At 30.2% G+C, this 12031-nt stretch overlaps 1 protein-coding gene across 3 annotated transcripts in view; it reads left to right on the top strand.

The window, feature by feature from the left end:
- The window catches only part of LOC143249298 (serine/threonine-protein kinase PLK1-like), an 87393-nt gene that overhangs the window by 68134 nt on the left and 7228 nt on the right, over positions 1 to 12031 (top strand). For all 3 annotated transcript variants that reach the window (XM_076498893.1, XM_076498894.1, XM_076498892.1), the window contains 6 exons: positions 2470 to 2565; positions 2955 to 3154; positions 3612 to 3731; positions 7551 to 7670; positions 8745 to 8840; positions 11747 to 11900. In XM_076498893.1, coding sequence (XP_076355008.1) covers positions 2470 to 2565; positions 2955 to 3154; positions 3612 to 3731; positions 7551 to 7670; positions 8745 to 8840; positions 11747 to 11900 — 786 coding nt within the window. The remainder of the gene's footprint in view (positions 1 to 2469; positions 2566 to 2954; positions 3155 to 3611; positions 3732 to 7550; positions 7671 to 8744; positions 8841 to 11746; positions 11901 to 12031) is intronic.

Raw genomic sequence — 12031 nt, 5'->3', positions numbered from 1 at the left:
GCATTTTAAACATGTTGGATGAGTCAAGGGGATCTTTTTACCATGAGTTTGTTAGTTACCAAAAGTTTTTCAATGTGGAAAGTGTTAAAAATCATGTTTAGATGTGAGAATTTCTAGGTTCAAAATACAACTGTTATTCTTAAAAAAAAAAAAAAAACAAAAAAAAAAGAATAAATATTATAAAAGTTATGGTGCTTTATCTACAAGTGGATGCATGGTAATATAATTACTATGAAATGGTAGCTGTTTGACTTGCCTTATTTTACCATGACTGCATTAAAGAAATTAGTGACTTAATTTCTTTATCACTTGGAAAACTATCATTATGAATGTTGTCTTTGTGGTGCACCTTGAGCTTGCAGACTGCATTTTTATTGTGTAATGGAGACATTCAAATCAGATGCAATGGATATCAGAATGTCTTTGTAAGGTTGCTCTATGCCTCTGGAGGAAATAATGTCAAGGGTACTATGTTTTTTGTACTTTGCTGTTTAGGTTGTGATACACTGATGAATCTCTTTGTTGAATGTTATATTCAGTTAATCAGGATGTTTAGATTGTAGATCTTCAAGAATTCTTCTGGGAACCATTTTATTTTACTTATCCTTGATATCTTTCTGGAACGTTTCAACAACTTGAATCAATCTTTATAATTTTGGCTGTAAATGTTACCATATGCATCACCCAACCAAGAGTAAATTCCTCCATAAAGTAGCTGGAATTTGAGCTACTTCTGTTATTGATTTCTGAATTAGTAGAGGATTCATTGGCTGTTTCCCATTTACATGTTTGAGATGTTTTTACTGTACATGAACAACCACAATGGCTATATTTGAAGCATTTTCCACAATGTGGACACTTGCATTTGTTTGCTAAATGATCCAGGGGAGAGTTCCCTTACTGTTCACTAGAACATATTTCTTGATCTGACTGTAAACAAAATTGTCAATTTAGTAAACGTAGGGCTAAACAGCCACATTTCAGTCAGTGAGAATTATTACAAATTTATAACAAAAACAAGCAAACAAACAAGAAAAAGCTGCAGTGGGTTAGCATTTCTTGATCTGTGACAAATACCTTTCCCCTCTTGTCTCATATGGTGTGTGTATTATGAAATTATGACCAGATCAGTATAGATGCAGGTAGCTTATTGAACCAAATAATAAGAAAGTTAATCATTTACCATGGAGTTACACAAGCTGTTGTTTAGACTAGAAAATATTTTAAAAACTAAGCTTGCATAAAAAAAGCACACGAAAAAGAAAAATTCATTTGGTAAGCTAGAAAATTGAAATGACTAAAAAAACCAAAACTTTGAATTGTTTAAAACTGCATTAAACTAGGTAACTGACACTTGTTGTCTTAGTATTGACTAAGCATTCATTGAGATCATATATTATGTACACTTACAATACGTGTTTTCTTGACATGTCTAATGCATGGTACAGTTCTGTCTCACTCACTATTAGGATCAGGTGTTACCTACATTTATTGTTTTGAATTTTTTTTAACACTGTGTGTATAAATTAACACATGGGAAATACTTTACTAAAAATGTGATGCATAAAAAAAACAACTAATGACAGCATTAGGATAAAGTCAGGTTCTTAATGACTTTTGTTGGTTAATTAGTTGATGTTTGGTAAACATTCTAATCACTTGACCTGCTAATGTAAATGCAATGATTATTAGTAATGTGATGATGACATTCTGGTGGGATGAAATTTACATATTATACAAAAGTCTTCCTGTATTTCAAATAGTGTGACAGCAGTGTTAAATTTGGCTACATTGTAATTTTAATAAATAATATATATCTTTTTAAGATGATATTGTCATAATGTTTTGTTGTTGTTATTTATTGATGTTTCTGTCAAACTTCCTTATTGAGTATTTTAAGTATTACAATATGAAATCATCGTGGTTGTTAAACAACATTTGCTTCATCTAGTTTTACCATCCAGTGATATTTCATGAAGCTAAGATATATTTTTGATAATGTTATAATAATAATTAGAACTCGTTTAATTTCACAAGTAGCTTTATTATTTTTAAGACTGAGACAAAGCTACTTACTTAATTAAATTAACATTGGAAACTTTAAAGATATTGTAACATGTTGAAATATAATAATGAAAAGCATGGAAGTTAGAGAAAAAATTCATGGGTCTTGTACAAAATTTGCATGTTCTCCTTATTAAAAATTCATCTTAATTGCAAGTTCTGTAGATGGCTCATAACATTAGGATAATACAAAAATTATTGGTTATTCATTTATTCAAGGAAGTAAATAATAAATGTACGTGCAGGCTTGTGTATTTCAGAAATTATTTTGAAGGTGTGTTTTAAGGATTTATTTTAACTTCATCTTAAAATTTGTTATTCTATAATAGTTATCAAATTCAGAAAAAAATATTTAAAATACAGAGGCTATTTGTGTATAATTATATATATTTTCCATGTGTTTAGAACACTATGTGGAACTCCTAATTATATTGCTCCTGAAGTACTTGGAAAGAAAGGACATAGTTTTGAAGTGGATTCTTGGTCTTTAGGATGTATATTGTAAGTTTTCATGAAATTTACTATGTTTGTTTGAAATATGAAAACCATTTATTTTGAATTTGCTTAATTTTAAAAAGCCTTTTTTAATAAAAATTTTTCATCAAATTTCAGTTAGGCATTAGATAATTTTGTATTTAATAACATTATTTCAATTGTGTTATTTTTAGATGTAGATACTGTGTTAGTGTCTGTATAATGAATTCTGTACTGTTTGTTCATGATGTATGATTAAATTTACCATTTTTATTTGGATTGCAGAGTGGCCAGTAACTATGGGAATAATTTAGAAAACTTTTTCTGAGAATTTCTTGTCGAGTGTTCCATTCATTATTTATTTCATGTGTAGAAAGAGAGTAGTAAGAAACAGTCTTTCATAAACTTACTCTTAGGTACACTATGGTGGTTGGAAGACCTCCATTTGAGACTTCCTCACTCAAAGACACGTATTCAAGGATAAAAAGAAATGAATATCATATTCCTTCAAGAGTCAGCCTACCTGTTCGTCAGTTAATACAAAAGTTGCTTAACTCAGACCCAAGCCAAAGACCAAATATGGATCAAGTTTTAAATGATGAATTCATGACATTAGGTCAGTTTCAGTAGATATTTTAGGCCTGAAGTGATAAGTTTGTGATATTAGTATAAAGTTTAGGTAGATAACATTACAAGGAGGTAAATTTAGCCATTTATTTGGCAATAACTCAAGTATTTAATGATGTTTTTTGTAGTTTTAGGTATTCCTTTCTCAGTTTTAAAAAGTTATATGGTAGAAATTTCAAACCAATTTAGAATTACAGAGAAGGGGACTTAATGCATAAATATGTTAAAGCTGTTTGGATGTTAAGTAAACTATATTACATTAAAAAAAATGTGATTTACAATTTGTATTAAATGTTTAAAAATTTACAGTGTGTTGTTGGTTTTCAAATCTTAAAATTTGATTTCATTTTCTAACTTAATAGCTGGTATTTTTTTTATATACATATATATTTGATACTATTGAAGGAATAACAGTACATTGTTAATATATTAATTTAATTTTTTAGGGTATCTTCCTCCACGTCTCCCAACCTCATGCCTCACAATGGCCCCACGTTTTGAAGCTAAAAACGTATCCATAATATCCTCAACAAATTCACGAACGCCTCTCTTGGAAATTAATAGTGGTAAGTAAAAAGCAGAAGTTGCACTTGAAATTGTTTGACCGAAACCTGTTTCTTCACTTTCTGTACTGATGTGTGTGTATGTATGTATGTCCATTTTTATACGTTTTGAAAACAGTCTTCAGGATCTTTTGTCTTTACTACTGTAGAAAAACATTTTTTTTTTTTAAATTTATGTAACTGCAGTTGAAGAACAGTATGCTAGTGAAAATGTTGAAAAGAAAGTTTGTTAAAAAGTTCGTAATTTCTCTTTCAATTAAACAGTGTGTCCATTTCAATTAACCCTTTGGTATATGGTTGTGTCTACCCTTTCCTGGGGTTACAGTTGCACCTTTTGAATTAATGAAATTATAGAAATTAATCACATACTCATTTTTCCATGCACCTTTTTAAATTTTTGGAGTTAAAAATTATTTTAAAAAATTTTATGAATATAATTTTATACACAAAAATATTTTTCATCTCAAATTTTAATTTTGGATTGATTCTAGCAAACTGAATGAAAACAGTAGTTTGTGGAATTTTTTATAACAATATGACAAAGTCAAAATGGTTTTGAACAAAATATAATGAGTTAGAACTTTGTACAAGTGTAGTTTTGTGAACTTTATTGTATATAGTAGTTGTTTCTCAGTTGTTGTTGTCAATGTTTGTTGTAATTGCCTATATATCAGTTTTCAGAAGCCATAGTTTGATAATATAAACACATAATGAAAGCTGTTTCTTTGTTTTAACTATGTAAGTCAGTTTGGCTTCCAGTTTACCAGAGACTTGCACAAAGATGAGAACAAAATGATGTAAAACATAGGTTGATTACATGTTATTAAAAAAAAAGATTTTGAACAACCTCTGCTACAATTGCAATCCTGATTTTTTAAAGATTGTGAAAAATTTGCTTTTGTTATTTTATGCTTCATTTTAATTATGATGGTACTGAAATGATAGAAAGAAAATGTTTCTGTGGAATGATGTGATGTAGGTTTGGTTAAATATCATTGCATTTGACTATATTTACTTTTGACAAAGCTGCTGTGTGTATGTGCATGCAATGACATGTTCACATAAGGTCATATCAACCTTAGTAAAATTTTTAATGGGTAAATAAAATCACACTAAAAAATAAGTGTTTATATATAAAATATAATACTGTGCAAAAGTGTTTGAACAAAGTCAAAAATTATATTTCAGGCTACTTTTAAAGAACAATGGAAGGTAATTCACAAGTGAAACATCAAATATTTTAATCATCATAACTGGTACAACAGAAACTCAGTGGAAGTACTTGAGTTAAGCAAACAGTTAATATTTTCCATGCCCACTTTTTTGCTTTAAATACCTGTAGACAGTCTTTCAGGCATTCTTGTAACATATTTAATCAAAGAATTTTTTGGGATTTTTCTCAAAGTGTCTATAATACACTTCAATAAAGTTTCTTTGGAAGTAACTTTTGATTTGTCAAATTTTTGATCTATCAAATGTTAGATCTGCTCAGTTGGGTTGAGAATAGTTCTCTAGGGACTGTTGTATCATTTGAATGCCTCCAGGAGTTTTTTTCTTAGCTAAGTAATTTTTGCATAGGATGTATGAGTGTTTGAGGTCATTATCTTCTTGGTAATAGAATTCTTCATGAATAATATGTAAAACACTGGATATATCATGGCAGATCAGTACCTGATTGTACTTTTACTGATCCATTATTCCATCTATTTTGCAAATATCTCCTGTTATCTTAGCAGAAAAACATTTTCAAACCATCACTCTGTCTTCCCCATATTTCGTGGTAGGCGCTATGTATTGAGATAAATATCTTTTACTTTTCTTCTGCTGTATGTAAAAACTATTTTTTAAACCAGATATTTCAAACTGAGACTCACCTATTCATAACACTCTTTTATAATTTTCATCAGTCCAGTTTTTGTACTTTTTAGCAAATTTCAGTCTCTTGACAGTAGTTGGAAATTGAAGTAAAGTTTTTTAACTGCTACATGACCAAATATTCCATTATTTTTTAATCTTCTCTGTTGTTCTAGATGATTTTCTGTTATATGGTACATGGTTGTTTATCTTTTGCTGGAGGTCAGTAGAAGTCTTCTGTTCCAAAGGCTGCATAAATGAAGGTGCTTAATGTCAGTATCATTGACTTTAGGTGTTCTGCCTCTTTCTATCCTATTTTCAAACTTAAATGTCTCAGTCTCACAATCAACAGTGTAATTGACTGCTTGGGGCTGATTTCAACTCTCCAGCAGTTTGTCTGAGAGTCCAACCAGCATCACGTAAAGCTTTTATGCAAACTCCTCTGCTATACTGACAATTCTCTAAGGGTTTTGGGCTGTGGTATGATAACAAAATTTAATATATAGTGTTAAACACCGCTTTTATCAAGTTTTATTTGTGAAGTGCTATTAAATTGATTTTCTCTAGCATATGTTGGTACCATAAACTAGCTTCTTTCTATGTAGTGAACACATTGCATAGGTACCATAACAGTTATTTCAGATCCTAAACTTGGCCAGTGTGTTCTTTTAGCAGAATCCTTATGACATGCCCTTGGTACAAGTATATGGGAATTTTAAGGAATAAATATTCTCGCTCTGGCTCATTTATTTGTCAACATGGATCAGTGAAGTATTACCATAGTGTTGAAGTTTACATTCTGTAATGGCATGGAAGAATTAGTCTCATGACATGGAAAGACTCGTAACATATTCTCTTGTTCTAACACATTTTCACAGTACTGTATAAAAAAAGTAGGTTTTAACTTGTGTATATTAAATAAAACCTTCTCATTAATAATTTTAAAGTGTTAGATGGCTTATCATTTTTTGTTATAAGCCAGTGATTGTAAACACAGTGAAACTGCTTGTGGTGTTTTTTTAATTATTACTGTAGATGCAGTAAATTGTTTTGGCTTCATGTTGAAATTTGACTAATAATGAAAAGATAGGAAATAAGAATGATACTGACATGATTTGTTTATGACAAATGATTTGTGGTTCTTGTCTGATTGCCCAGTTGTATGGGAATAATGTGTAGAATATGGGATTTTTTCTAAGAGGCAAATTGAAACACCAAAGAAGAAATGGTTGTATAAGTTTAATGTGTTCAATCTTTGTATGTATATTAGAATCTACCTATCTGTTAGTAATATTAAAATATTTTCAGAATTCTTTAGAATATTTAATTTTTTTCCTTCACAGTATACAGTGTCCTATTATTAAAGAAATGAATAACAACTTCAGACATTTCATTTCACGTTCACCGAATCTGATACATTTGGTTGCTGAAAGTGTTCGAGCTTGTTAATAAAATTAATTACAGGGTTAATAACATTCATCAAAATGAATTTTTGCTCTTAAAGTTTATTTACTTTAAATATTTTAAATCTTTTAAAATACCTCTGATTTTGAGGGGAAGAGAAATTTATACTTTGATAGTTAAATATAATACATAAATGTCTGGCTTATTTGGGATATTTTTTATCAGGACTTAAATTATTTAACTTGTGCCATTCTCTAACTATATGTGATAAATTTTCATTTTTGTAATCTCCCATTTGTTTCTGTAACTTTTTTCACATCACAATATTTTGTAAATGCTACTTATGAAATGACACATTAACTATACTTTGCATGTACACACAAAAACAGATGCATGGTATGTGTCAAAGAATATTTAAATATTGTCACCTATAAAATGTTAATTAATGCACATTGAAAAATTTGTTTAACTGAACTTGTGTTTTTGAGACTCCAGATTTATATGGTTTTGGCTTGTAGTTAACAGTTGTAAAATTAATTTTAAGCCTATTATTTTACTCATCAGAGGAACAGTGTGAAACACTAAACAAGCTTAGCACACCAGAGAAGTTGACTACAGTTGTAAAGGATGAAACAATTCAAGAAAATTGTGAAATGCCTGAAAAGATTGTTAAACCTTTCATTAGTAAGTTACTTGTCTTTTCTTTCAATTTGTATGCACATCAAAATAGCTAATATTCAGCTTCCTTTGTTTTAATAGTATTATTCCAATAACATTTAATTATCTTTGAGGATAGGTGTATAGTATTCATTGTTGTATTTTTATGCTGTATTTACATATTTGTTTTCCAAACTGAAAGATAAAGAACTGGATGAAAGTCAAATTAATATTTTGTAGTAGTCTTTGAAAATGCATTTTTGTAGGATTTTCTGTCAGTATTGAAGCATTGAACCTTACAGTGCATTGGTGCGTAATATAGAATGTGATGTTTAATTGTTCCCTTTGATATTCAACCATAAGAAGTACTATGACTTGATATTTAAGCTGTAAAAATGGGAATTTAAGTGGCAGTGAGTAGGAAGATTGCTATACAGTTATTAAAAAAATAAATGAATATGTGAGTTTGGAAAGTACTGTGATTTTATCTACAACTTTCTCTTTTAACCTCTGCAGTTCAGTAGCAGTATATTGTCATTTCTGCATTTGTCATCATAAAAATTAACTGTAAACATCATAAAATCTGAAACACAAACTTCAGACATAAAGCATTTTAACAATTTCCTATTTTCTGTGAATTAATTTTTGTTTCTAGTTTTGTAAGTTTTAATGAAATAATTACCAGGTTATGGACTTGTGTGCCATTATACCATATGAACCCATAGATAAAGTCTCATAGATAATAAATCACCTAGTTCAAATTGGAAAGGGAATCAAAATTATGATTAGCACTTTGGATGTATCTTTTGCTTTATCCAAAACAGATGTTAATAAAATTTATATTGTAACAAAATTATAAATCTGGATATTTCAGTTAGTGTATGAGAGTAATATCAGGTAATCTTTTTTTTAATTAACATTTTAATGTGCACTTAAAAAAACAAAACAGGAATGGAGATCTTAAGTTGAAATGGGCTATTGTCTTAAAATATTAATATCCACAACTTAATACTTGTTAGAAACATTAATAGTCCATTTGTGTGTGGTTTAGCCATGGGCTAAAACTTTATGAACTATAAGAGAAAAATGTTTTTCTTTTAGCTGATGTCCCTGCTGATTATTACCTGAGTGATATGTTTGCAATGCTAGCCTCAGTGGTGAAAGCAAGACCTGCTGATAAGGCTGTGATACAAGAAGGTATTGGAATAAAATTGCTAAAGAAATGATACAAAAAAATATCAAACTAACCATTTAGATGGCTGCCAGTGTATATAAAATTCAAAGTTTAATATGCATGGTAACTGTGAAAGTTTATCAATCATCAGTTTAAAATAAATTTTGTTTTTACCAGTGTGAGTATATATGTCTAGATTGGGAACATACTATTTAGTGAACTTAAAAGCACGAGACTTTAGCCTTCTGAAATAGTATCATATATTACAAAGAAATGAGCCTTAAAAGAAATTTGTTTTAAATTGCATGTAGTTTTTGCTCTAGAATTACACATAAGGTAAACGTTTTAATAAACAGTGCCACATATGAAATCAAAAACAGACTGTACAAGATAAGACACAGAAACTATGAAGGATATAAACCATCACAAAAAGATTTTTTAAAAATGTACCAGGATTTAATGTGCATTAACTTGATAGGTTATTGTTTTCATCTAATATTGAGTTGGGTTGCTTTTAAAAGCTTTAATAACCTGAGCTGTGCATAGCAATGAAAGCTTAAAAGCTTGTTCATTTATAGCTTATTCTATTGTGTAAGATGGTCAGTGGTGTTTGTAGAAGTTTGCAACAGTTTATGGTTCATCTAAAAAAAAACTCATTTTTGTTGAGTGATTATGCTGGGAAAAGAAGGCTACTAAAGTCACCATTGAACAAATTTCATAAAATGTGAACATGGTAGTTTGTTTTATTTTAGTATTTCTAGAGACTCCTGTTTTCAAATTTTCTGACCCTCTGCCCTCCCCATTGATATCCAATAGCTTTAGTAGACCCCAATCTTTGATCTGTAATTTGTATTAGTTTTGATCACAAATATACATGGACATGTTTATTTATGAGTATGGGAACTTTTGCACTAAACGGAAAACAATTTTTAATACACAATGATTATGAACGCTATGGGATATTTTTACCATAAAATTTTGATCATTCTAAAATTTTATAAAGAGGTGTCTGAGCTAGGCTTTGTCATAGTTTTATATGGCTATTAATAAAGAGCTTTGTGTATTCTAGCTGGCTGGAAAACTACCATGTGTGAAATACTTTAATCACATGTGCTCCTAAGTAAACTGTTGTTAAAAATTTAAATATATCAGTTGCCATTGAAACCCCTTTTCATGTTTTTCGTAGTATTTGTTTTGTGTGTTAACATTTATTCTATGATGTGTGATTCAGAGCAAAGTTTCCAGGCAAGATTGAATGTCTTTGTTTCTTATATAGGTATAATAACACAGAGATAATAGATCACAGTGCAAAGGAGGAAGGTGAAACTTCATACTTTGTGGTTGGATTTCAAAGAGAGTAAATGGTGACCAGTTAAAAAGCTGGTGTATTTCTGTCAGTATGCCATATAGTTTTTAATGCATGTTTTGTAAATTCTGAAAAATCTGGCAAGTGGCAACTTAATGATCAAATGCCTACTACATGATGCAGAAAGTGCAAAGCATATAAAATGTGTATCTGTAAGGAGAGATAAAATTATACTGAGCTTTGCTCAAGAAAACATGAAGAGAAACTGGTATGCCATGTGTGATTTCTATGAAAGAATGAGTTCTCTTACATTTTAATGGCCTATCTTAGGGTCGTAGGTTAGAATCCCTATCTCACTAATCATGCTTGCCATTTCATCTGTTGTTGTTTTATAATGTAATGGTCAATCCCACTGTTTGTTGGTGAAAGAGTAGCCCAAGAGTTAGCAGTGGGTGATGATGACTAGTTTTGTATTGTTAAATTAGGGATGATGAGTGCAGATAGCCCTCTCCTAACTGTATGTAAAATTCAAACCAAACCAAGCTCTTATGTTTTAAATTTTGAAAGAAAGTGCTCAAAAAGTTGAAATTGTTTGGCTTCTGCATGTGTGCTGCCAACTAAAATTAAATAACATGTAATGGATTAGTTATATGGTTATAATACTGAAATATTATTTTAAAAGTTCCTAATTTTCATTTTCTGTTTTTTCATCAGCTACCACAGGCACATTGTTATTATTTTATTAAAATATCTCTTACTTATGCAGCATATTGTGTGGATAACATAATTATAAAGAATGTTCAGGTACCTTCTGGATGTTATTCACTCTTCTGAAATAATCAAAAGGAGCCACCTTCTGCCTTGAGAACCTTTTCTGTACTGTTACATCATAGAAACAGGGCCAAGCACATCTAATGATTTTCTCCATACTTTTATTCTACCAACACTACAGAAAAGGCTGAATTGCATTTTTTAGTTAACATCACATGCTGGTATTTTGTGATTGCCCACAGTTGGTTTATTTTCTTTTTCACATTTGATATGCTGATTTTAAACTGGTTGTTGCCTGCTATATGACAGTTCCTGTAACTTCAGTTACTTCCACTGAAGGTAGTCTATTCCTGACCATTTGAAGGAGTAGGCCAATTTGGACGTGGCTTAAAGTCTGTTTTGTTTTCTATGTCTCTCCAATTAGCTTTTTTGTCACCAGTAATAGTTTTTTCTAGTTGTAGAATGTGCTCACTGCTCGTAGAATGAATATAGGAGTACTTTTAAACATCCAGTTCAAGAAACCTTTTTGATAGTGCAACTCCATTTTATGTCCTGTTGAAAATCTTGAGGGATCCTTGTTCTTCCTATTGTCTTATCGGACCATGAAATGAGTGCATCTTTGCATTGATACATCCCAATCAATCATATAGCACATAAACAATTTTTGTACAATAATTATATGACAATTCTATTAAATTGTTCAGCCAGTGTAAGTCTTCATGAAATTAGTAATCTCAAGTTCACATGTATACTCCATGATGTGGCCTTTGTTTTTAGGAAGGCATTAAATGTGCTTCTTTGTGGATTTTTTTAACTGTTGTGAAGTGTTAGTTTTTTATTTTTATTGTTTAGATGAAGCATTAGACCCTGCTGCTATTCCCATCTTCTGGGTCAGTAAGTGGGTGGACTATACAGACAAGTATGGACTAGGTTACCAACTCAGTGATAATAGCGTAGGAGTCCTTTTTAATGATTCTACTCGAATCATTCTACTAGCTGACGAACTGTAAGTTTGTTTACCTAACACACTGAGTAACAAAGAACTTGTAAACCTTATAATGAAGTTTTTGTTTATTAATGCTGAAAAACTACTTTGGTCTCATACATATTGTATCAGGTTTTTTGTTTTATGCATTG

The sequence above is a fragment of the Tachypleus tridentatus genome, chromosome 4 (genome assembly GCF_004210375.1).
Source record: "Tachypleus tridentatus isolate NWPU-2018 chromosome 4, ASM421037v1, whole genome shotgun sequence".
Classification (NCBI taxonomy): Eukaryota; Metazoa; Arthropoda; class Merostomata; order Xiphosura; family Limulidae; genus Tachypleus; species Tachypleus tridentatus.
This window is presented reverse-complemented; position numbering and strand designations above follow the sequence as displayed.